The 27,679-nt window shown below is 45.2% G+C and overlaps 1 protein-coding gene across 1 annotated transcript; it reads right to left on the reverse strand.

Moving 5' to 3' along the window:
* Nucleotides 1–1,168: 1,168 nt before the first annotated feature.
* On the reverse strand, nucleotides 1,169–27,582 carry LOC128455446 (myosin light chain kinase, smooth muscle). The gene is made up of 26 exons (XM_053439098.1): nucleotides 27,371–27,582; nucleotides 21,930–22,016; nucleotides 20,727–20,858; nucleotides 19,411–19,608; nucleotides 19,093–19,300; nucleotides 18,954–18,998; nucleotides 18,220–18,300; nucleotides 16,758–17,653; nucleotides 15,566–15,682; nucleotides 13,286–13,345; nucleotides 10,152–10,199; nucleotides 9,881–10,008; nucleotides 9,597–9,753; nucleotides 9,133–9,323; nucleotides 8,932–9,043; nucleotides 8,784–8,816; nucleotides 8,518–8,608; nucleotides 8,141–8,344; nucleotides 7,652–7,869; nucleotides 7,264–7,387; nucleotides 6,814–6,966; nucleotides 6,609–6,732; nucleotides 6,438–6,528; nucleotides 6,227–6,355; nucleotides 5,552–5,664; nucleotides 1,169–5,373 (listed from the first exon to the last, which is right to left on the reverse strand). Exons 1-26 carry the CDS (start codon nucleotides 27,558–27,560, stop codon nucleotides 5,239–5,241), a joined length of 4,065 nt encoding a protein of 1,354 aa, XP_053295073.1. The 5' UTR covers nucleotides 27,561–27,582; the 3' UTR covers nucleotides 1,169–5,238.
* Nucleotides 27,583–27,679: the final 97 nt, after the last annotated feature.

Consider the following 27,679-nt stretch of genomic DNA (forward strand, 5'->3'; position numbering starts at 1 on the left):
AACCAAATATCACCATACTGAGAAAACTACAAGACAGAGAAATGTACAACTACAGTAAATAATGTACAAACAAATAAACATTTATCTAACGTCTACTTTTTTAGTTTGTCCATGCAGGAGGAGGGTTAATGACCTATACTGCAGCCTGACCCCAGGGGGCCATGGAGACACTTTGGCTTCAGATTATGAAGCTGTCATGTCGTCCATGTTTATTTACAGATGAGTTTTTAAAAGTGAATGAAACATTAACGTGTTTGAGTCTGAACGTTCAACAGGTTTAGCCCCGCCCCCTCCTCTCTTACAGTAAGGTTTAATAATGTGAACTATTCAAATCATTTATCTGATGATCGTGTGTAGTTAACTTATTTGCTTAATATGTTAATCTATTATAAACAGTTAGTTTGATGGTTTCTATAAATAAACATGAACTAACCATAGATATGTTTTAAGAGCTCATAAGACAGCCGACTGTTAGCATGTAAGCTAACTCTGATGATGAGCACCGTCCCGACCAAACGAACAAACGCCATGTTGCTGTTTTGGGAGATCACTGGGACGAGCTAATGCTAACATGTGATGAGCTAACCATGTTCTTATGACATGAACGTCATTATTGTTCTAACAACCATTAGTAAACATGAAGAGTGGGTCAGCTACATTTTGTTGTGTTGTTCATTTGTGAGTCTGTTGAACAAGACATTTGTGTGTTTATGTCTTTTTGTCTCCTGTCTCTATCAGAGGGTTCCGTTTAGAACCTTTCAGCCTCGGTTTCCTCGTTCTCCTGCACTGAACCACAGGTACGAGGGGTCAGAGGTCACAGAGACGACCAGCTGGGATAAACAACAGGGAGATGATGTCACCATGTTTGTCCTGAGACTGTTTGGACTAACGAGCTGCTCCTCTTAATGAGGCTGCTTAACGAGCTGATCTCAGGTGACCTCATTAATGAACTGACCAGGTGTTTACAAACACCAGCTACTCACACACACACACACACCTCACCTGTCAGCTGGTCATTGTCTTATTTCAATGAAAATATTTCCGTGTTTACAGTACAAATATATATATATATATATACCCACGTTATACATGCGCTGTACATGCGCTGGAGTCCAGGCGCCACTGCGGTCGTCATGTGTTTGTTGAGCTTTGATGACATCACACACAGTTTGTTTGGTGATAAAAATTTATTTGGTATCTGTGAGTAACTACAGTCGTAGTGTTCTCATACATGTCGTCTGCTGTTCATCAAACTGATATATATATATCTATAAAAGAATCTACATACATCTAACACAAGATCAGTCGCTGTGAGTCACTGTTGTTTAGTGGGGGGGGGGGGGGGTAATAACTGTGACAAATTAAGTGCTGAATCTTCAACAACACAAATGATAATATTATAATTATAAATCTGTGCATTAAATAAGTCTAAAAATAAAAAATCTTCCATCGAACACACAAACAGGCCCAGGTATGTTAAACAGATGATAACACACAAACACACACTAGCACACACGTGTGACGTTTCAACACACTTCTTTGGTTTTTGGTTGAAATCTGAATCAGCCTGAAGAGATTTTAAATAAATGGATTAAAGCACAAACAGCTGGAATGTGACAAAAACATGTTCAAAGATACGACTTGGACATTAGTGTGGACATGACGCGTTAACACGCCACACACGTTTAAATCACGTCTGGTTTCTACCCAACACACGCAGGGGACAAGGTTAGGCACCTGAAGATTTGAATTTACACAATTAGTCCAAAGAGATGATCAAATCAAATCTGTTCCAGAATCAGTCTCTAAAATGTCGTGTCCGACGTGTTGAAATCTCAAACTGAAGCACATAATTAATCTGAATAACATTGAGACACTGAGAATGATTCTTTAATCACAGAATCTTATCTCATAGTTTCCTGACACATTATGACATAAAGATGCTGATGAGATTTCATGTTAATTCTAAACTTTATCTTATAATTTCACAGGACGAGGATCTCGTCGTTTTGTGCAACACAACTACGATCAGATCTTATGATTTAAGTCTTTTTCAGTGATGTTAATATTAATAAGAACATGTTTTTCTCTGATGAATCCAGAGCTCTTCAGTTAAAGCCAACGCTCCCTGAAGAGTGTGATCTCTGTGTCTTTAAAAGAAAACGACTTGACCCACAACGATACAAACGTCCGGAAGAAACTGAGCAGACGTCATTTAAAGTGTCGTGTTTAACAGCTCACGTTGTAAGGCAGATGTGCTGTTAGCTGTTAGCTGCTAGCTGTTAGCTGTTAGCTGCTAGCTGTTTTGGCCAAAAATACGAAGAGACAAAAAGAGAAGTGCTCAAACAGAAGGAAAGAGACAAACTGACGATTCAACGTCTCTCAGCTGAAAACATTAAAATCAGCAGCTGAGTCATCGACACAAACATCTCGCTGTAATTTATCTTCATCTCATATCAACAGAGTCAGGCCACATCAATATTCAGGCATTTAGAGGACTCCATTACCCAGAAGCCCCACCACGCTTTTGCATGTTTGTTCAACGATTGTCGTCCTAAGTTTTAATTTGCTCCTCACAGCTGTTTATTAGCTGCTGAGCTAACGTTAGCTAACAAATGTTAGTATCTCAACCTAGCTAAAATCCTCTGTATGAAAGAAGCTAACATCAGTCACGGTGACGTTAGCTCATGTTAGTTAGCTCTCTATCTGATGTTAGCTTTAGGGCTACATCCGGTTTAACAATGACTAATTCACATTAGTTTTTTAACCGATAAGTTTATTCTGATGGGTGAAAGTTGTTTCACAGTAAAGACTAATGAACTAATGTTTGCTAGCTCGCGAGTTGAATAAACGTACAAATCTTAGTGCTCTATGTGAAGTTAGCTATATCGCTGTTTCATTGTTTTTAACTGATCTTAGATTTAAATTCTGGACAAATGTATTTTTATTGTTAAAACTTTTAAATTGATTCAAACTTCTGCTGTTAGATAGCTAGTCAGTGTTAGCTTGTTGGCTAACATCAACTAGCTCTGGACAAATATGTCTGCTAATAGTGAGCAAATGTTCGTTAGCCTCCTGTATTTATGCAGAGGCTTCCGAACTATTTTAATCAACTCACCTGCTCTTATTAGCCAATGTTTAGTTACGTTAATTACATTTAATATCCAGTCGTAGTTTATCACAAACAGGTGGATCATCTTCTAATGTTATCAATGTGTTAGCTGCAATGCTAACATGATTAGCTTCTGTTCTTTGTCTCAAGTCTGTTATTCTGCTGTGACCTGACTCTGTTCATCTTCATCACCCTCCATCGAACCCTCTTCTTCCTCACCTGGACTCATGTTCATTTATAAACAGTCTTTAACCAGGGCAAACGTTACATGTACTCGGAGCTGTCTTTAATATTTTTAGTCCGTGTGGGTTTGACGACTCTTCATCAACATATTTCCTCAGAAACATGATTCTTAAAAATCTTTAACACCAAAGAAGCTGAGTCTGTTCGTAGAGCGAAACTACAACTCCCACAATTCAATGTGTCTCTTCAACCAGTCGATCCACAGAAACATGTTTTTTAAGACTGGTGTCATGTTCTTTAAGAAAGAGTTGTTTGAGGAGATAGATGAACGTGAATGTGAGGGGCGGAGTTTGTTCAGGTTTCAGGTGGGCGGAGTTTAACAGAGCACCGTCAAATCACACCTGTGAGACTAACGCCAGGTTCACACCGGACGCTGAAGCGCCGGGCAGCGCTAATAATATCACCCTTTGATCCAGTAGTATAAAGGCATATACTTACTTGTTGCTCCAACATTATAATATATATATAGTTTATATTTTTTTGTACTTTCCACTCCAGCAGCACAAGAACACTTTCCTACTGGACACTGACACAATCACATCATTCCATTCCTGTATCTGTAAATATGTTCTCCGTATGTGATTTATGTGATTTATGTGATTTATGTGATTTAAATGTGCAAGCTACTGGATGATCTGAATTTCCCTCGGGATTAATAAAGTATCTATCTATCATTAAGCAACAGCGTCCCAACATGTGTCTTTCTTGGTGTTGTCTTTATACAACATGTTCCGAGGATCATACAACTCACTGCACTTCTCCACTTCAATTATTAATTTAATGTCCTCCATGTTGAAGAACTTCTCTGTTTGCTCCGTTAAATGTCGGGAGTCGAGGATAAATCACGTATTCTCCACTCAAGCCTATGTGGAGAATACATAGCCCCCCCCCCCCCCCCCCTCTCTTTTATCTTTATCACTGCTTGTGTGGCTGTAGTGGATGGGCAGAGGGGGACATTTAATAATGTGGTTGGTAAAATTGGTAAAATTAAAACTCCTGGACAACAGAAGGTGAATTCAAAGTATGGGATGCATATTGATAATTTATATCATATAAAATATTTCATCAATATTGTTTAAAATAATTTTTCAATGCGTTTCCTGTCGCGATACGCTCGCGTCAAACGAAAACAATAGACTCGACGCCGGATCGATCGCTGCACGGCGCCAGGCAGCCTCCGGTGGGACCGGACCAGAGGTTTAACATGGGAGTGGATGGGAGCCAGCTGTTATTAAGGCTTAGCTGCGCTTCCGCGTCCGGTGTGAACCCAGCTTCAAGAAGACGAAAATCTGAATTCTTACTTGAAAATTACTTTGTGTTGCTAAATATTGGCACCAACGCTTATTTAAATGCTCATGATTAAAGAGGGACTCTCCACCAGAGGGCGGTGTTTCTCCCTGTCTGTGTTGGTACACCTGTCGACACACAGGCTGAAATCCCTCTTTATAGTGACTTCGCCATTACCCTGTCAAATGTACTCACAACTGATGGTCACATATAAATACTAATTGTGAAATAAACATAACAAATTTACAGTGGGATTTTTCACCAGCCAACATTGCTGTTGTGGTTTTACGTCTTACACCTGAGACAATGACGTCATCAGTGTCTGAGAGAGTATTTGTGTTTTCTCGATGACCTCATGTATCGTCTCTATATAGAAGACATAGATATATATTTTATAGTTATATAGTTTATATAATGAAGGTGTGAACAGTGAGTGATTTCAGTCACAACCACAGTGAAACCTGGTGAGTCAAACCCCGCCTCCAGCTCCTCCAATCACAACCTGTTACTCGTGGGCCATTATTTTCCTGCTCAGGTCTGACAGGCTGACGAACTGGTGAGCTCCTCTTCCTGTGATAGTCAAGATGGTCATTTCTTTACTCCTCCTCTTCCTCCTCCTCCTCCTCCTCCCCTCCCGCCATCACCTCCACCAGCAACTCAGCGGAGCAGGTCGCCTCCCCCAGACTGTTCACCGCCTTCACCATGTACTTAGCGTCATCGTCGCCCGACACCTGCAGGTGATGTCAGAAGAACAGTGAGGATCTGACCTGAGAGCTCAACCACAGTCAGTCACCACAGAGTTTGAGTATTAGTCCAGGAAAATGTCCTCAGTGTCAGTTCTTTTAAAGTTGACGTGAAGTGAAAGTGAAGGACATTGTGTGTGCGTATGTGAGTAATTTGACCTCTGACCTCTGAAATGACCAGACTGCAGTTTCCGTCTTCATCGTAGTCGATCTGAAAGTGTCGGGTCTCTTTGATTGGCTGCTCGTCTTTGTACCACACCACCTCTGGATCAGGGAAACCTGGAGACACAGAGATGATGAGGACACATTCATTTCATTTAGTGCAACGATCGTGAAAATAAGATTTGGCTTGTTCAAGTCTTTAATCACGTTGTAAGTTGAGCTTGTTATGGCCTACGAGACAAATTGGGATTTGTGAATATGGGGTTTACAAATAAAATCTGATGGATTGATTGAGTTCAAATAAACTGTAAAATAAGACGACACGTCTTCCCTCCAGAAATGAAGTTGAAATATCTCTGAAACCAACGCTGCCATCTTGTGGCGAAGATGTCAATAACAGTCAGGGTCTGAGCAGTGGTGAACGTGGAGTGGAGCCATGCTCTCAACCAGTCGGTCCACCATGTCTACTATGATTCTTTAGTTTGGCCATATCCCATCTGCTAACAGGGAGGAGGAGGGTTAATAACCTATACTGCAGTTAGCCACCAGGGGGCGATCTAGAATCTTTATTTACAAGAACCTTCTGCTGCTCTCTTCATTCGTTCTCTGAACTGAAACATCTGCTCACACCTGCTCAGTTTACTCGTTATGATAAACTCATATATGATTCTTTATCGACCTTCTATCTTGCAGTCGAAGCGAGCGGCACTTCCCTCCACCACCTCCACGTCTTTGATGACGGAGCTGAAAGTGGGTTTGCACTCGGTCTTCTGCTCGTACTCCAAACACTCCAGGAACTGATTGTCCTCTGAAAAGAGACGGAACAAAACGTTTAGGTTCTCAGTTTATCATCTGACAGCAGATGTGAGGACGCAGCGGCCTGCTCAGACCTTCGGTGGGTGAACCCTTCTTGGCGCTGACTCCAGCCATCATGGCCATGGACGACAGGCGACCGATGGCTCGCACAGCGTGACCCGTTTTCTACCACAAAAGAAGAGACGGTAAAACAAACACCACATCCGATTTTTTTTCTTGTAACAACACAAATGTTCTGTGTCTACCTGCCACTTCCTCCTCAGGATGTACTTCTTCATCCGCTCCTTCGACAGCTTCTTGGCCTTCATGGTGTTGGTGTCCTGCTTCAGCCACGGGTGATCGAAACACTGAGCGCAGGTCAGCCGAGCTCTGATGGACAAACACAGTTCAACATGTTTGACTCATTTATTGTGTGATTATTTCCCCCTGTTGGTGTCATGAGTCTGTTACTTCATGTCTTTCTTCAGCAGACTGGTGATGAAGTCTTTGGCGGTGTCGGAGATTTCATCGAAGGCGTCGTCCTCAAAGTCCCAGGAGGCCGAGGTGACGTTGGACAGAGTCTCGTTGTCGTTGTCGCCCATGAAGGGAGACAGACCGCTCAGCCTGAGAAGACAAACACAGGACAAAATGATCAATATTTCAAGGACCATCCGTCCTTCCCCTGCCTCTGATTGGCTAATACTACTCAGAGTAAGCCAATCAGAGGTGTGGTGGGGGCAGGTCTTAGCCTGTCTCCGGCAGGAAACAAAATAACACAAAGAACAGATGCACATGAATAATTGTGGAAGTAAAGACAACTAGTGAAGCTGAAGAAGCAACACTAAAGTGAGGCTAAGCTAACAACATGGAGGTGAGCTAAATGAAGTGATGCTAGCAGCGTCAGTACAGCGAAGTACTCACAATATGTAACAGATGACTCCTATACTCCACATGTCGGTGGGATAACTGATGGCTTCGTAGTTAATCACCTCGGGGGCCACGAACTCCGGGGTCCCAAACAAAACCTTTAGAGTTCCAGCATTTTCTGTCCACGACACAAAAAGAGTCAAAGATTAATTTCTTCATCGGATTCAACAACATGTTGAATCAGTTCAATTCAGTATTTAATTCATTGTTAATTTAAGTTTCTTCAAGAATGTTTTGTGAATCAACAAGAAATTGACCTTTTTACGTCTCACACACTCAGACAATGATGGAAAACAATGAGACCAATATTATTTAATAAATCATTTGTTGACATTGTCAAAATAACCACGAAGAGACACAACCACAGGCAGGAAGTTTGTACCTAGTCGTCTGGCGAGGCCGAAGTCGATGAGTTTGATTTTGCTGCCGGTTTTGTTGACACACATGATGTTCTCAGGTTTGAGGTCCAGGTGGACTATGCCTTGTTTGTGGATGAAGTTGACTCCATCGATGATCTGCAGCATGTATTTAATCACCTCCCGCTCCGTCAGCTCAAAGTCCTCGTCGATGATCCGCTCGAACAACTCGCCGCCGGAGATCCTACGTACGTACGCACCAGAGTGGAAGAGATTCAAAACAAACCACATAGACCTGTATGAGTCGGATGAATAAACATTTAAAGAGAAATCTCAAAACTATAACATCAAAAATAGTCAAGAAGGAAAACAGCAGACACAGAAACATCGTCCGTGCTACTTTGGTCTCAGTCTTTATCAGAAACTACAAATATGAGCAGATCCCTGATATCAGAAACAAAATGTAGAAATCAAATGGCAGATCAACGGAGCGTGTCTGTAGTGTCTGTACGTACAGTTCCAGCACCATGACGATGTCGGACTTGCCCTCGAAGGCATCGATACACTGGACCAGTTTGGGGTGATGGAGGCTGTTCATGATGCAGATCTCATGCCGGACGTTGTCCTTGTCCTTCACTGAATAAGCCTTGATGAACTTTCCCGCCCAAACCTTCCTCGTGGCTTTTTCCACCAGTTTAAAGACTTGACCGAACTTTCCCCTAAAACATAAACAGTTGTGATGTCATCACGACACAAACTTTAAACCAGGTTCTTCTGTGCTCACATTGACCAAACTCTATTTTCTCTTTAAAAACAGGTTAAAGCTGCTGTTATAGTTTTATATAGAAAAAACGGTGCATTGTGGGTGAGTAGTGCGTGGGCGGAGCCTTACGTTCCCAGTCTCTCCTCCACGTCGTATAACTCCTTCACCTTCACGTCTGCTCGGATGCTAACGTCTCTGTAGTCCGGCTCCTTCTCCAAGTCTGAGCACACACAGAGGTCAGAGGTCACCGATACTGTCGTGTCACATGACCAGAAGTAATTTCATCTTGTGATTGGTTCTCTGTCAGAGTGTGTGTAACATAATTTCATGTGATCTGAAGTTACGATGTTATGTGTTAGGAATTGTGTTGTTGTGTTGTGTGGATGGAGTTGTACCTTCATCCTCATCTTCGGCCTCGTCCTGGTTCTCTGTCAGCCAATCAAACAGCAGCAATGTTAGTTCAGTGAGTGGCGTTAGTTCAGTCACATGACTTTAGCTCAGCTGTTAGCTTGACCTTATTTTGAGTCTGTGTACTCTACTGACCGTCGTCCACCAGTCCCACCGTGACGGGCTCGGACTCCGCACTCGGCTCGCCCACGCCATAAATGTTTTCCGCCCGAATACGAAACTTGTACTGACGTTCAGGAAGAAGGTTCTGGAGACGAAACAAATGTTATCTAAACTTTATTTAAACATTTCCTTTCCTCAAGAACAATGTGACGTTGAGTCAAAGCAGCTACACACCTGGATGTTATAGGAGGTGCTGTTACACGACACCAGGTGTTTCCACTGCTGCTCCACGGACTCCCACATCTCCACGTTGTACGACTGGACCGCGCTGCCGCCGTCGTAGGTCGGCCCGTACCACGACAGGGTCAGGCTGGCCCGCCGGATGTCTGAGGTGGCCGGAACCTTCGCTGGAGGGTCAGGTTTATCTGAGGGGGGTTAACCAATAATAACATTATTGCCATTAATAACTACTGATAACAACCATTAATAACAACTGATAACAACCATTAATAACAACCATTAATAACAACCATTAATAAAAACTGATAGCAACCATTAATAACAACCATTAATAACAACTGATAACAACCATTAATAAAAACTGATAGCAACCATTAATAACAACCATTAATAACAACTGATAACAACCATTAATAAAAACTGATAGCAACCATTAATAACAACAGATAACAACCTACCGACGATGGTGAGGTTGAGGGCGGCCTGTCGGAGGCCGTAGTTGTTCCTCAGCTCCACGGTGTAGCAGCCACAGTGTTCCTGCTGGCCGCTGGAGATGGTCAGTTTGCTGCTGCCGTCACCGCTGTTGATGGAGATGTCGGCCGAGCCCTCCTGGATCTGAACACACCCACACACTGAAGCTCAAACATCTGTGATTTGTAGTTTATCAGGTGTTGATTCCATAAAGAAACAAATTCATCAACACCACAGAAGGTGTGTGTGTGTGTGTGTGTGTGAGACCCACTGGTTTCCTGAACTTTAGCCAGGTGCAGCTGATGGGCGGAGCTCCAGAGAACTTACAGAGGATCTCCACCTTCTCTCCCGCCAAGATCTTCATGTCCTCAGGGAACTGAAGGATCTGAGGAGGCAGAGCTGACAATACACATCAATAATCAATAATCAATCAGGAGAAGAGAAGAAAGCAGGAAAAGACAGAATGGATGAATTAAAATAGATTTGTTATTTAAAATGAGCAGATTTCATCATGATGATCTCTTTACACTCCTGTGGGTCACCTTGTTTTGGAGGAGTCTTGGGAGTTGGTTTCTTTATCCTGGCTTCACCTGATGGAAACAAAAACACGTCAATCCCCCGATCAGTCAATCAATCACTTCTTGGAGATGCAATGCAGAGGCAGCAGCAGAATGTGAGACAGAGTGATGACTCCTGCAGTTGATCCCATTGAGAGTCCTGATGACCATATATGGGCAAAATGTTACGTTACAGCATATGTGTGTGTGTGAGTGTGTGTGTGTGTGTGTGTGTCCATCCTGGATCATACCACAGATGATATTTAAATATACATGGGCAGTCCAGTTTCAGTCTTAAGCGTTTGGTTTTATCTGCTGTAACAAAACAATCAGCAGCCAGAACCAGACGCAGATCAAAGGTCAGAGGTCACTGAAGCCTTGGGTTAGGGTTTCCTGACGAGCAAAGTGTATGAGGTCTCCATGGTGACGGAGCCTGATAATGTAAATTCGTGTCATTGTGTCTGGATCCCAACCAACTATGTGCTCACAGCTTAAGGAGCGTTTGATTTATGGACAGTGGCGAGCCGGGTGGGCGGACACCCAGATTCTGTCCTGTGGGGTCACTCAGGGCACCTGGCCGGGTGAGCTGCTCTGTGATTGGCTCTTCCTGCACGCTCCAATCATCTTTCTGATTGTGTACTTGAACACGGATGACTGCTGCAAACTAAACACAAGTGGAGACTCCGTCAGTATTATAGAATGACGTGACTCTGCTCATTTATCTCCAGTTTGTGTCTGTGTTACAAAACGTGACGTTTGTTAAATCATCTTCCATCAATCACACGCTTTGAGTCTTTGTGTCCACAGGGTCCGTCCGCCTCCTACATGGAGACGGTTTGGTTCTGTGGTGTGAAGCGAAGCCTGAGACGAGTCAGGGAAACCAGGCCTTAAAAGGAAGCGTGGGCGAGGGGCCATGAAGCAGCATCATTCCTCCGCTGTCGGCTCAGATCTGTTGGTAAAACTCAGCAGACGACTCGGGAGGAGCTGAAATACCAGTTCCCTCTGAAACGGAAACCAGTCCTACTCTGTGCTACGTCTCCTCTTTTTATCATCATCCATGTTCATGTGCAGATATTTGTGAATTATTTATTTATTAACTCATTCATTCATTAAATGTTTGATATGTGATAAAGGTAAATATATTTTTATTTAGACATTGAATCGACACGTGTTCTAGCTAACAGCTAACGCACCACATGATAATGCTAACATCTGCACGGTGTTGGATTGTTTTATGACGTCATTTAGAAACAAGTGTACAATAAGATAATTATGCTCACATTAGCAAGTAAGCTAATTACATTTATTAAAGCCAACTATGTTCAAATTCATTCGGGATTCTCAAGGTGATTTGAATTGATCCTTCAGACTAACATCTTAGTTTGTTAGCTAACATGTGAGCTAACACGCTACTTGTGTTTGTGAGAAATGATTTATGTAACGAACTTGTTAGTTTATAACGATGGGATAATAATCTCAGATGCATATAAACAAACAGCTTCTCATTATGAACAGAAACTAATGAAACGACACCTGGAAACATTTGAGCTAGCTAGCTAGTGAGTTAGCATGGGGACCTGACTCACTCCATCTTTCATGACACAGCTGCTAACATTAGCCTCAGTTAGCATGTGCTAAGCTTTTTCTAAAACAGGGGTGCCCAATACGTCGATCGCGTTCTACCGGTCGATCACAAAGGCAGTGTGGGTAGATCGCATCATGCATGCACGATTGGACAAGAGGCGTCACGTGGACGCTCCGGCGCTCTCAGAGCTAACTTACGAACGCGCCCTTTGACCTACCCGCCCTTAAAACCACACCTACAAGTGCCGTCTACAGTCCCGTCTCCCTGCAGACATTCAATCTCCAGCTCAGTTCCCCCTTGTTGTTTTTACCGCCGCCGTCACGCCCCCCCGGGGCCAACATGAAAAACGGTCGATCATGTTGAGCTGAAACTAAAAAGTGACAGATCGTTGAGGCCCCTGATCCTGAGACAGATCGCTGAGGCCCCTGATCCTGGGACAGATCGTTGAGGCCCCTGATCCTGAGACAGATCGTTGAGGCCCCTGATCCTGGGACAGATCGTTGAGGCCCCTGATCCTGAGACAGATCGTTGAGGCCCCTGATCCTGGGACAGATCGTTGAGGCCCCTGATCCTGAGACAGATCGTTGAGGCCCCTGATCCTGAGACAGATCGTTGAGGCCCCTGATCCTGGGACAGATCGTTGAGGCCCCTGATCCTGAGACAGATCGTTGAGGCCCCTGATCCTGGGACAGATCGTTGAGGCCCCTGATCCTGAGACAGATCGTTGAGGCCCCTGATCCTGAGACAGATCGTTGAGGCCCCTGATCCTGGGACAGATCGTTGAGGCCCCTGATCCTGGGACAGATCGTTGAGGCCCCTGATCCTGAGACAGATTTTCTGCATGAACCTTTTAGAGAACGTTTCGACATGAAGCTCAGGACAGACTGAGCTGCTGGTCCAGATCTGTCAATCCCAACCAATCAGAACACAGCTACAACCAACAGCAACCAGCCGGCCAATCACAACACAGCTACAAACCAACCAATGATCAACAAGAATGGCCCAAAAACATAATATTTTTTAACATTATTTTTATCCCGTCACTGAACACAAACTCTGATCAATAATAAATCAATAATAAATCAAAAACAAGATAACATCCTGCAGAGTCACAAAGGTTAGGATGGATCATCAGACTGGGGGGGGGGCTGGTGGAAAGCGTGGTCTTAAAGTGGAAAGAGACGCTCGGTGGTTTACTGTTCTGGAGGTAGGAATAATAATCGGACAGTGATGAACTGATGTTTCCAATGATACACACACACACACACTTAAAATAGAAGCAGTTTGTGTGTGTGAGTGTGTGTGTGAGTGTTTGTGTGTGTGTGTGTGTGAGTGTGTGAGTGTGTGAGTGTGCGTGTGTGTGTGAGTGTGTGTGTGTGTGTTTGTGTATGTGTGAGTGTGTGAGTGTGTGTGTGTGTGAGTGTGCGTGTGTGTGTGAGTGTGTGTGTGTGTGGGAACCAGTGCTCCCAGCTTGCAGCTCCTTATTGGGACAAAAGGAAAGAGGCTGCTGCTGCTGCATATTTTGGAAACTCACTCTCTGAGGTCGGAGTCGACTTCTTCGACTTCTTGTCTGCAGGAAGGTTTTCTGTCGGGTCTGAGGACGAGAGAGAGACACGTGAAGAGAGACACATGTGGAGAGACAGACATGTGAAGAGAGAGAGACATGTGAAGAGAGAGAGAGACACATGTGAAGAGAGAGAGACACATGTGAAGAGAGAGAGACACATGTGAAGAGAGAGAGATATGTGAAGAGAGAGAGACATTTGAAGAGAGAGACATGTGGAGAGAGAGACATGTGAAGAGAGAGAGACATGTGAAGAGAAAGACATGTGAAGAGAGAGACATGTGAAGAGAAAGACACGTGAAGAGAGAGACATGTGGAGAGACAGACATGTGAAGAGAGAGAGACATGTGAAGAGAGAGAGACACATGTGAAGAGAGAGATATGTGAAGAGAGAGAGACATTTGAAGAGAGAGACATGTGGAGAGAGAGACATGTGAAGAGAGAGAGACATGTGAAGAGAAAGACATGTGAAGAGAGAGACATGTGAAGAGAAAGACATGTGAAGAGAGAGACATGTGAAGAGAGAGAGACACATGTGAAGAGAGAGAGACACGTGAAGAGAGAGACATGTGAAGAGAGAGAGACACATGTGAAGAGAGAGAGACACGTGAAGAGAGAGACATGTGAAGAGAGAGAGACACATGTGAAGAAAGAGACACATGTGAAGAGAGAGACACGTGAAGAGAGAGACATGTGAAGAGAGAGAGACACATGTGAAGAGAGAGAGACACATGTGAAGAGAGAGACACATGTGAAGAGAGAGACACAAGTGAAGAGAAAGACATGTGAAGAGAGAGACATGTGAAGAGAGAGAGACACATGTGAAGAGAGAGAGACACATGTGAAGAGAGAGACACAAGTGAAGAGAAAGACATGTGAAGAGAGAGACATGTGAAGAGAGAGAGACACGTGAAGAGAGAGAGAGATGTGAAGAGAGAGACATGTGAAGAGAGAGAGAGATGTGAAGAGAGAGACATGTGAAGAGAGAGAGACATGTGAAGAGAGAGAGAGATGTGAAGAGAGAGACATGTGAAGAGAGAGAGAGATGTGAAGAGAGAGACATGTGAAGAGAGAGAGACATGTGAAGAGAGAGAGAGATGTGAAGAGAGAGAGACATTTGAAGAGAGAGACATGTGGAGAGAGAGACATGTGAAGAGAGAGAGACATGTGAAGAGAAAGACATGTGAAGAGAGAGACATGTGAAGAGAAAGACATGTGAAGAGAGAGACATGTGAAGAGAGAGAGACACATGTGAAGAGAGAGAGACACGTGAAGAGAGAGACATGTGAAGAGAGAGAGACACATGTGAAGAAAGAGAGACATGTGAAGAGAGAGAGACATGTGAAGAGAGAGAGACACGTGAAGAGAGAGAGACATGTGAAGAGAGAGAGACACATGTGAAGAGACAGAGCTGTGATCATGTGACACACCGACTCTTCACTGTATCTTCTGAACTTTGTACAAAGTTGAATATTCTGATGTGGATCAGCTGATCAGCTACATCGTCCTCCAGGGACCTCTTCATATCCTCTTATTACCCAGCATGCACTCTGCCTGGCTCTCCCCCCACCCCTCTGGACCCTCTTCAGGGAAACTTCATTAAATCTTTATTCTAATTACAGGAAACTGGCAGCGCTCTCAGGAATCTGCTCTGCGACCTGAACAGATTGATGAGATGTCCGATCTCCACTGTTCATGTTCCATTAGAGAACGTGTTAAACCAGCAGGACAGATTGAGACAAAGGTTCATATTTAATGTGACAGAGAAAAGACACGCAGGGGAGAGAGTTGTACTTTTCTGTTTCTGAGCTGCTGGAACATTCTTACATTTCTTCTATTAGAGCAAAACAAACACATCAGAGGTCAAACTCTCTGAGGAAAAACATCAGAACTAACTTTTCTGGAGTCAGTTCTGATGAAAACACATGGTTGGCTTAAAAACATAAAAACATTACTTTCAATATATAAACATTTTATTTTACTGCAAACATGAAGAATAAAAACATTTATTCATGGAGTTTCTCCCATGATGACGTCAGAGTTAAACTCAAACTGTGAAATAACACGAGTGACACTGTAAATATTGAATATTCATTAAGTCCCAGATCAGTAATAATGGAATGTTTGAAGCTACATTAACAAACATGGGAATCATTAACAAATAAATGATCTTTTCTTTTCCTGTCCCCGTGTCATTCTGTGGTCATGTATAAATAAATGATCTTTGTATATATTATGGGATGTTCTTACCATCAACCAGCACCATGCAGCAGCTCTCAGCTCGTCCTGCTGAACCTTCGACTCTGCACCGGTACTGACCTTCATCCTCCGGCAGAGCTTTGTCTATGGTCAGAGAGCACAGGCCTCCTGCAACAACACAATAAGATGAACACAACATGAACACAGCAACACAATGTTAACACAACATCCAGAGCTGTGAGGCTACAGCTGTCTGAGAACATCTCAGTGACCTCTGACCTTTAACAGTCCACCCACACATGTTTCTACTTCTCTCTTAGTGAGGACATTCATTCACATAACACATTTTCCACCTGTATATAAAGACCATAAGATACTGTGTATACAGATGATCAGTGACTGTATATTGTCAATCAGAGTGTGTGCAGTATTGATCGTGAAGTGGAGCCGCCCACACACACTTTTGACCAATCATCAATCAGTGTCAGCTGTCAATCATCACGTCTCAGCCTGTTTTCATATCATCAAATAACTGATTCAAACCAAACTGATCAGAAACACGTGAACAAACATGAGAGATGAAGACCTGGAGGAGGTGTATGAGCTGCACTGCACAGATCAATCTACAGGAAGTGGATTCTGAAAGTTAAATAACATGAAACTCAAACAAACTGTGAACAATAACAGATTCAAACATGATGCTTCTTTGTTTCTGCTCTGAAAACTGGGGGAATGTCCCTTTAAGAGACAGGAGGGTCCTCACTAGTGTAGTTGTGTGTGTGTGTGTGTGTGTCCTGTGTAAAGTGATCTGTTCCCATATGAAATACCAGAGCTGCTCACACATCCTGTCTCTATTGTCTCAGATCTGTTTTCTATTAATAGAGTCTGAACAGTTGTTTCTTTATAAAACTACACACTTCAAACTCACACTTACTCTTTACACACACAACAAACATGGGTGGGGGGGGCACGATGTGGGTTTCTAATCACACACAGCAGGTGTGTGTGTGTGTGTGTGTGTGGTGTTCCTGGTGTTGTGGGGACCTAACTGTTTACACATTCACATTATGGGGACTTAAAGAAAGTCCTCGTTGGGTCAGTGAATGTATTTTAAGGTAAAGATGTTTTAATGATAAGTTTAAGTATTAGTTAGGTTCAGATTAGTCTAGTTAGGTCAAGTTTAAGTTTAAGTTAGGTCAATGTCATGGAGACGTGTATGTGAGTCTCATGTGTGACCTCTGACCTTCGTTGGCAAGTATGATGAACTTTGAGGGCTTGATGACCTTCCCGTCCAGCGTCCAGGTGACGGTGACCTCTGGGGGGTCAGAGGTGGCGAGGCGACACTGCAGCCGGAGGCGCTGTCCGTCCACCACTGTCCCATCAATCAGTGTCTCCACAAACTCTGGTGCCTTGCCTCCTCCGCCACTCCTCTTCTCGTGAATCGCTCCGTCCACACAGTTGTTCACCGCCGTCTTCCCACTCTCTCCATTCTTCTCTGGGCTGGCTGGCTTCTTCTTGTTAGCAAGAGTGGACCTGAAGTCGGTGGCGTCCTTTTCAGGCGTCTCAGCTAGTTTGTTGCCGTTGCTGCCGGCAGCGGCCTTCTTGCCCAGTACAGCTCGGAAGTCCACCTGCTGCGCGGAGTTCACCTTGCGGTCCTCCTCCGTCTTGGGTTTGACCCCCTTCAGGTTGGCCTTAAAATCCATCTGGTGGTGGTGGCGGTGTTCAGCAGTGGCGCTGGCGAGGCCGGCCTCCCTTGGCTCCTCTCCCTGGTGGTTTTTGGCGTGAAAAGCTTGGCGTCCCAGCAGCGAGCGGAAATCCAGCTGCTGCGCCTCCCTCTGTCGCAGCTCCTCTTCGCCACGCTCCCTGGTGTCCACACAGTGTCTGAGGAGGCCTCGGGGAGCAGTGGTGGGACGGTCCTGGTCGGCCTCCTTCTTCTTGTTCTCCTCCTTGTGCAGGTGCAGGAGAGGCTGGTTCTCCTTCTGCTCCTGGTTGGCCTCCTGCCGACTGACACCAACTCTGCTGCTGCCTCTGGGCTCCACGCCTCCTCCTCCTCCTCTGGAACCTCCTCTCAGCGCCGCACTCCCACCAGCTACTCCTCCTCCTCCTGCTCCTCCTGCTCCTCCTGCTGTTGCTGCAGGGCTGGATGAACGAGCACAGACACAGATAGAAAGAGAGAGAGAGTAAACAGAGCCGGGTTAAAGCCCCCAGATCAAGAGGACAAGCTCCTCCCCCTTACATCTGGGGGGAAGGGGTGAGGGGATGAGAGGGGGGTGGGGGGGTTGTATAGGAAATGGACCTCGACTCCAAATGTCCAGGTTACATCACAAGTGACTCGACTGTCCTTATAAGGACATACACCCAGATCTGATCCCCCCCAAACACACACACACTAACACACACACACACACACACACACACACACACACACACACACACGCACACTAACACACACACACACACACACACACACACACACACACTCCTCCTTCCTCAGTGACTTGGACTCGTCTTCATTCTGCTGAGTTTAGATCTTTTACAGTAAAACCTTTGATTCAAACAGTTGTTTTGTGTAAACATGAAACCGGCTCTGATTGGTTCAGAGGACGAAGACGGATTAAAGACGAGAGAGAGAGAATTTGTGAATATAGGACACAGATGGTCGTAGAAACATTACAAGAGAAAATAAAAGGTTAGTCAGCTCCTACCTGTCGTCCTCTCCTCCTCTCGTCCCGTCTGTCTCAGTGACACACAGACTGGTCCTGGACACACACTCACCAACAGTGTTCCTGACAGACAGACAGGTGGAGAGAGAGACACGCAGAGAGAAAGACAGGAACCCATTGGTATTTATGTTGTTTACAATTTGTCTTGGCTTTGGAAACATATTTCAAGACTCAGTGTCAGAGTTTCACAAGTCCACACGGGCCAAGAACTGTTCTTGTTTGTGTTCCTGACGTGTTCCTGACGTGTTCCTGACGTGTTCCTGACGTGTTCCTCACATGTTCTCTATGTGAGAACAAATGTCTGAGTCAGTGTCTCTGGACATTTTCTGGATCTTCTCCTGCAGTTTACAATATTTGACAGAGTTCATGTGTGTAAACCGTCTCACGTCAGATTGAATCAATAATAAATATCTTCTAGTAACAGAAACGACTTCCAGACATTAATATTTGAACCTTTATAATAAATATAATAAACTCTTATATGAGCATAGAGAGCATAGTGTTGAATCTGAGCTGACGCCAGCTTCCTGTGCGGAGCTGATGAATAGATTATGGGTGGATTTCGGAGTGGGGGAGGGGGGGGGGGTGTTTAATCCTCTATACCGTCGACCTCCGGATTATTTCAACATGTCAACATCTGACTGCTGCTGTTTATGCTTCTGTCCATGTTGTCCTCAGTTTGTCCTGGTATCTACATCCGAGGGTCTGTGTCTCACCTCAGGCTGATCACATAATCTCCAGCATGATGTTTCTTCACTCTCCTGAGGAACAAGAAGAAGGACACGCAGGATTAGATGGAGACCAGGTCCACGTAGGGTTGGAAACACCAGTCTTGTGTGGGTTTAAATTGTCGACCTGATCAGCAGTGAGATGACATCGTCTTTCTGCAGCAGCTCGTAGTCGTCTCCTGAAGTCAGAGGTCGGCTCAGGTGTGCTCTGGTCCAGCTGTACTGGGGGAAAGGGTCTCCAGCGATGGCACACGACAGGAGGGCGTGCCGACCCACAGCGGCGCTCACTGGTTTGGGTTTGGTGATGAACCAGGGTTGGACACCGTTCGGAGGTTCTGTCAGAACAACACACCAATAACAAAACCAGAGGGAAAGTAGCTGTTAGTGCACTTTCTGTGTGAAGTGTGTGAATGAGACTTTAATGAACAGCTTTGGTGTGACTGACCCTCCACCGTGAGGCGGGCCTGGGTGGAGTCGTCTCCGTGCCGGTTCCAGGCCTGGACGCTGTACGTCCCTGTATCCTCGGGGAAAACCTCCTGGATCAGCAGAGTGCAGCGGTTCTCCTCCCTGAGGAGCTGGAAGTCCTCCGACTCGGCCACTTCCTGTCCGTCATGGAGCCACACCACCTCTGGAGGGGGATGGCCTGACGCCCACAGCCAATATCAATCAATACTCATCAATCAATAAACTAGCATTCCTCAAAGTCTAAATTATTCTTCCACTCAGGAGATAAAGTTGCTCAGAATAAAGACGAAACAAAGTCAATCCCAATGTGTTGAACTCTAATTAGAAGAGTCCAACCAACATGACGTCCTGACAGGAGACACCAACACAACCTGAAATCACACAGCTTATATGGAGAAAACCCTCTGTGGAAAATCATTATGTAACACACACACACAGACACACACACACACACACACACTGCTCAGTGACTTGAACCGAACCAGTGGCTCCAGAGGTCGTCCACTAATTGGAAGGTCAGTGTTTCATATGCACAGCTCGGACACATGAGGGACACTGAGACACTCAGGTCTTATGAACGAGTCAAGATCTTTACTGATGAACATTGTGTCGTAACAAGGACCAATGGAAACTAAAACCATCAACCCACTGAGGACTGGATTCAAAACCACACTGATCCCAGTAACAAACTGAAACCACAGGCTGATCCAACTGGTGTGAATTGCATCAAGTCATCATGTGACTCAGTGGGTGTGGCCTCCTGCTGCCTGCAAGTTCTCCTGACAGAGTCTGGACATGATGCTACTGAGGAGTCGCAGGATGGAGTCCTGGTTCATCTCCTCCCAGACCTGGATCATCTCCTCCCAGACCTGGTTCATCTCCTCCCAGACCTGGATCATCTCCTCCCAGACCTGGATCATCTCCTCCCAGACCTGGATCATCTCCTCCCAGACCTGGATCATCTCCTCCCAGACCTGGATCATCTCCTCCCAGACCTGGATCATCTCCTCCCAGACCTGGTTCATCTCCTCCCAGACCTGGATCATCATCTCCTGGACTGTGGACGGACATGGTGGCGTCGGATGAACCGTTTAACATGGGGGGGGGGGGCTTTCTTATCACACTGATGTTTGTTCAAGTGATCATGTTTTTGTTTGTGTCCCCACAGTGTAAAATACACACAGAGGAAATCCTCCACAGTAAATTTGTCCTCATCTCAACCATCTCCCTGGAGGTCTGACAGGAAATACCACACACACACACACACACACACACACACACACAGCCTGCTCGTACCAGTCAGCTCCACCTTCATGGTCACTGTGCTGCCGTCCATCACCTTCAGGTCAATCAGTCGTCTGATGAAGCGCGGAGCCTCACACACTCCTCCGACCTCTGTGACCTCTGACCTGCGACCCTGCAGTCCACCTGAAACAACATAACAATAACACGTGAAACACACGAGACAGTGAGAGATCACATTTCAGTTTGGTTTCATCCTCCCGTCTTTCCTCTCTTCTTCTTCAAGGTCCTGATGCCGACTACGGTTTTTAATGAGCCGAGTCAGGTTTAACAAGCTGAGTCATGCTTCCATGCATTGGTTCCCTCTAGACTGGTCCAGTGTAAGTCTTTATTATCAGGACGTCCCAGTGAGTCTGTGAGAAGCCTCCAGTTGGTCCTCATCTCACTGCTCTGAGCTTCTCTCACTGGCTCCCTGTGAAACTCTGAATATCAAGATCCTGCTCCTCACATAGAAAGATCTGAACAACCAAACCCTTCATATATCAACGAGCTCATCACACTGTCCTGATGGATCACTGCTCTCCCAAAACACAGGTTCTCTGGGGGTTCTAGAGTCTGTAAGAGAGGAACAGGAGGTAGAACCTTCAGCTGCCAGGCTCCTCTCCTGTGGAACCAGCTCCCACTCTGGGTTCTACAGTCTGACACCACCTCTACATTTAAGGTTCTACTTAAAACGTTCCTCTTTCATAAAGTCTGTAGTTCTGGATCAGGTCCTGAACCATCCCATGCTGCTATAGGTCTGGAATAGTTCCCATCATGCACTGAGCACTTCTCTCTCTCTTAATTGAATTGGAATAGAGGGAAAGAGAAATCCAGATTCCTAATAAGGAGAGGAGGAGTGAGGATCAAACTGATGACCTCTCCTGAACAACACAGGCTCACTTTGTGGATCAGGTTTCTGTCAGAGCTCTGGATGGACTCCCCGTGACTCCGTCAGGACTCAGTCAGGACTCAGTCAGGACTCCGTCAGGACTCAGTCAGGACCAGATTTAACTCTTAGTGTTTTAATTTAAGTCACTGAAGTGTCACCGTCTGTAACCCCCCCCCTCCCGATGATGTCATAGAAACTGTTCTGAGAGTGAGAGGAACCCAATCAGGAAACTGAATCACTTGACCGATGGTGAAGCTTCATGTTTGTGACCCTGATCAAACTTGACTCTGACATATTAGTGTTTTATTGATGTTCCACACACACACCTTCATGGCGGCATGATGAGTTCTGGACGGTAAGCATGGCCACACCCCCGACATAGGAGGATCGAGCCTCATCTGGAAGAGGAACCTCTAGTGGAGGAGAGAGAGACATTACATCACTTTCAATCTAACCAGTGAACAAAGGTCACGACAGTCACTGAGATCCGCTCAGAACCAATCACAGAGCTGGACTGTGGAGGACCGGCTGAAAAGGTCATGTGACTCAGCTGCAGTTGTGTTTCCCGTCATGTTTTTTTACAACCGCGTGTCAGGTGTGTACTGGTGTGTAAGGTGTGTAAGGTGTGTACTGGTGTGTAAGGTGTGTAGGGGAGAGCGGGGTAATGTGGGACATTTTTTACATTTGCTCCCCTCTAGGCGAGCTAAACTGATATATCAGTACAATTTACACGTTTCCCATTAATTCAGGATGTTTTCTAGAAATGGAAATGATCAGAATGTCTTCAGGACAAAAGGCAGTGAAAATATGATTGTTTTTAAAAAGTGGTCTTGTGTCCCGATTTCCCCCAGCTACGGGGTAAAGTGGGACATTTACTGTTTCCACTTTAAAACTACCAGAACAACACATGTTGTAAAAGTTAAAATCCTGACAGCTAGATTGACAACCACTAATATCGGACTAGTAACAGAATCATGGGGATTGGTCAATTAAGCACATTTATGATTATTATGATTCATGTGATCTCTTGCACACCCTAGCTTACCTGCACATTGTTTCTCTGTCCAATTGGCAGGGACAGGGATATTGATTTTCTCTGCGTATTCAAATCCCAGTTCACGGCTCTTAACTGGAGCAAGGCCATGGAACTGGTCAGCTAGTTTTTTCAGGTGTTTGGCTCCTCCTCCATCTCCTCTGTGAATATTCTCTTTACCTCAGCTACTGCACCCCAGGCTACTGATTTTACTTTCCCTTTCTCTTTTTTCTTTATGAATCTTTTGAGGGTTGTCTTATCAATATTTCTATCCCTTCCATCTTTTCTTAAGGACTTCTTTCCTTCATGACCTCAGTGGCTGCACTCTCCATCTCTGCGAGGGGTGTTTGGCCCCAGGTCGTCTTCCTGGTGTAGTTTCTTGGCATGATGGCTTTTCTACAATGTTTATGACATTAAAAATAAAACATATATAATGTAATATAACACTAAAATATGGTTAAAACTTAACTCGTGCTTCATGTCTCACTTCACCCCACAGCCACTGTTTTAGAAAAACAACATCTTTATCAATTCAGGCTAATCTTCAGCTAGCATCAATCACATGGTTTTATATGTTGGAAGTTCACCAACATGTATGATATAAGTTTTTCTACCTGATTCAATTTGTTTTGACACAAAAGTTGATTAAGTTCAAAGCAAGAAAATTTACTTTTACATGCAAAAAACACATTTTGAAAAAACATACTTTCCACAGAACCAGCTCCCACTTCTCCTTCATGGCAAGGGGGGGGGGGGGGGGGCTTGAAAACATAATGGTCACCTGACCACAAATGTGTTCCGTTGCCTAGATACAGGGGGTGTCTCACATTACCCCGTTCTCCCCTACTGGTGTGTACTGGTGTATCAGCTGTGTACTGGTGTGTACTGGTGTTTGAGGTGTGTACTGGTGTGTACTGGTGTATCAGATGTGTACTGGTGTGTAAGCTGTGTACTGGTGTGCACTGGTGTTTCAGGTGGGTACAGGTGTGTCAGCTGTGTACTGGTGTGTACTGGTGTTTCAGGTGTGTACTGGTGTGTACTGGTGTTTCAGGTGTGTACTGGTGTGTACTGGTGTGTACTGGTGTTTCAGGTGTGTACTGGTGTGTACTGGTGTTTCAGGTGTGTACTGGTGTGTACTGGTGTTTCAGGTGTGTACTGGTAAGGTGTGGATGTGACTCACCTCACTGATGTCAGAGGCAGCAGCTCATGATTTTTAAAACACAGAAACATGTGAACATGTATAAATAGAATAATATCACGTCAGAAGGGAAGAGCAGCTTGTCACCATGACAACAGGCCCGAAATCTGGACGTGTCGCCGTCATGTGACCTGATACTGGAAACTGACCAGTTCACTTCATGTCACTGAGTCCAGTTCTACTGGGTTTTACTTTTAGACAAATATCAGCTTTTACTCAGGAGGACGAGACTTTCACTGTCAGAACAATCAGAACAGACACAACACACACAACAATCAGAGCAGACACAACACACACAACACACACAACAATCAGAGCAGACACAACACACACAACACACACAACAATCAGAGCAGACACAACACACACAACACACACAACAATCAGAGCAGACACAACACACACAACACACACAACACACACAACAATCAGAACAGACACAACACACACAACAATCAGAGCAGACACAACACACACAACACACACAACAATCAGAGCAGACACAACACACACAACACACACAACAATCAGAGCAGACACAACACACAACAATCAGAGCAGACACAACACACACAACACACAACAATCAGAGCAGACACAACACACACAACACACACAACAATCAGAGCAGACACAACACACACAACAATCAGAGCAGACACAACACACACAACAATCAGAACAGACACAACACACACAACAATCAGAACAGACACAACACACACAACACACACAACAATCAGAGCAGACACAACACACACAACACACACAACACACACAACAATCACAGCGGACACAACAGACACAACACACACAACAGACACAACAATCAGAGCAGACACAACACACACAACAGACACAACACACACAACAATCAGAGCAGACACAACACACACAACACACACAACAATCAGAACAGACACAACACACACAACAATCAGAACAGACACAACACACACAACAATCAGAGCAGACACAACACACACAACAATCAGAGCAGACACAACACACACAACAATCAGAGCGGACACAACAGACACAACACACACAACAATCAGAGCGGACACAACACACACAACAATCAGAGCAGACACAACACACACAACAATCAGAGCGGACACAACAGACACAACACACACAACAATCAGAGCAGACACAACACACACAACACACACAACAATCAGAGCGGACACAACACACACAACAATCAGAGCAGACACAACACACACAACACACACAACAATCAGAACGGACACAACACACACAACAATCAGAGCAGACACAACACACACAACACACACAACACACACAACAATCAGAGCAGACACAACACACACAACAATCAGAGCGGACACAACAGACACAACACACACAACAATCAGAGCGGACACAACACACACAACAATCAGAGCAGACACAACACACACACAACAATCAGAGCAGACACAACACACACAACACACACAACAATCAGAACGGACACAACACACACAACAATCAGAGCAGACACAACACACACAACACACACAACACACACAACAATCAGAGCAGACACAACACACACAACAGACACAACACACACAACAATCAGAGCAGACACAACACACACAACACACACAACAATCAGAGCGGACACAACAGACACAACAATTAGAACAAACAGAACATAAAAAACTGAACCATCAGTATTTTTTAACAAACGGTGAAAACAGAACCAGAACCTTTGCTGCTGATATGAAAGCAGCTGTAAAACATCTGGAGGAGGAGTCAGACGCAGTCTATGTCCTTCTTTGGCTTCATCCTCTGTGTGTGTGTCTCAGTGTGTTTGTGCATCTTAGTGTGTGTCTCAGTGTGTGTGTGCGCTCTGTGCAGCAGCTTGTTTTGTCTTTATATGGTTTCCAGCTCGTATTTGTTTAACGGTCGTACGACTCGGAGCCCCCCCCCCCCCCCCCCCCTATTTACTATTTCTCCACTTGTCTGTTTTCACTGTTTCACATCAGATCTGTTTCTTCTGCTTCACAACAGAAAGTGTCAGAAATACCAGTTGAATTAACATAACGTGAAATATGTGAAAATAAGAGTGAAACTCGTCCACATGATGTTTAAATCAGAGAAACAGAGTCAGAGTCTCTTCAACAGACCAGCCAATCACAAACAGGAAGTGACCAAAGTTTGACTGTATGTAAAAACACAGTGACAGACGAGTGTGAGTTCATGTTTCATATGTTCCCATGTACATGTGACACACGTGTGTCTATGCTGCCCCCTGCTGGACAGCACAGTGCAACACAGTCTGATCTGAGCGTTCCCTGAAGGACTATAAATCCACATCTGATGAGCCTTCAGAGTGAAGCACTGGAAACGTCTGGAGTCTTCAGAGAAGACACGTCCACCTCAGGTCTGTGAGGTTCCACCTCCTTGTCCCCGGCTCTTCAGCTAAAGCTGTTGGACTCATTCAAACAACTGGAGGCTTCAGGACGACAGAGACGTGTCTTCATGTCTCGCTCATGTGATTCAAAAAGTCAAAGTAATTAATCTTGGGCTGGTTCTGGTTCACAGTGGTTTCCAGTTCATTCAAGAACCAGTTTGCTTTTCTGCTGGGACTTAATCTCTGACCTGCTGCTGCACCAGTCAACATACTGGTCATAATAATCCCGCCCCCTTATTGACCACTGGCGTGTTTGTGTCAACGTCAAACCACACAGACAGACACACAGACAGACTGACCCACAGACAGACAGACCCACAGACAGACCCACAGACAGACAGACCCACAGACAGACCCACAGACAGACTGACCCACAGACAGACCCACAGACAGACAGACAGACAGACACACAGACTGACCCACAGACAGACACACACACAGACTGACCCACAGAAAGACCCACAGACAGACAGACCCACAGACAGACAGACCCACAGACAGACTGACCCACAGACAGACCCACAGACAGACAGACCCACAGACAGACCCACAGACAGACTGACCCACAGACAGACCCACAGACAGACAGACAGACAGACACACAGACTGACCCACAGACAGACACACACACAGACTGACCCACAGACAGACCCACAGACAGACAGACACACAGACAGACAGACAGACAGACACACAGACTGACCCACAGACAGACACACAGACTGACCCACAGACAGACACACACACAGACAGACAGACAGACAGACAGACAGACAGACACACAGACAGACAGACAGACAGACACACAGACTGACCCACAGACAGACACACACACAGACAGACAGACAGACAGACAGACAGACAGACAGAATGACCTAGAGACAGACAGACAGACAGACACACAGACAGACAGACAGACAGACACACAGACTGACCCACAGACAGACACACAGACTGACCCACAGACAGACACACACACAGACAGACAGACAGACAGACAGACAGACAGACAGACAGACAGACACACACACACACAGACAGACAGACAGACAGAATGACCTAGAGACAGACAGACAGACAGACACACAGACAGACAGACAGGTCTTACTTTGGACACTGAGTCTCCATGTTGCTGAGTCGATGGTCGGACCATCAGCTGTGGTCAGCTGACACCTGTACATCCCTTGGTCCACATGTCTTACTCTCTCCAGGGTGAGGGACAGACAGGCTCCGTCCTGCCTCTGCTGCAGAACTGGTCCTGTCCTCACCGGCCTCCCGTCCTTCAGCCAGGTAACCATGGGAAGGGCAGCAGACGAGACTGAGAGCAGGTAACAGGAGAGATCAGGACTCATAAGACCTATAATACGAGTCCTGTCTGTGTAACACTGAGACAAAGTGGATTGTGATTGGCAGGTTG

The sequence above is a fragment of the Pleuronectes platessa genome, chromosome 14 (assembly GCF_947347685.1).
Source record: "Pleuronectes platessa chromosome 14, fPlePla1.1, whole genome shotgun sequence".
NCBI lineage: Eukaryota > Metazoa > Chordata > Actinopteri > Pleuronectiformes > Pleuronectidae > Pleuronectes > Pleuronectes platessa.

Bases quoted from the DNA above. Each gene is read 5' to 3' on its own strand.
- LOC128455446 (XM_053439098.1), bottom strand. From the start codon at position 27,560: ATGGTTACCTGGCTGAAGGACGGGAGGCCGGTGAGGACAGGACCAGTT. The intron at 18,301-18,953 runs GTGAGACACAGA...TCTGTCTGTCAG, and splicing joins GATTATGTGATCAGCCTGAG to GAACACTGTTGGTGAGTGTG. The intron at 7,388-7,651 runs GTACAAACTTCC...TGTCGTGGACAG, and splicing joins CGGCCTCGCCAGACGACTAG to AAAATGCTGGAACTCTAAAG.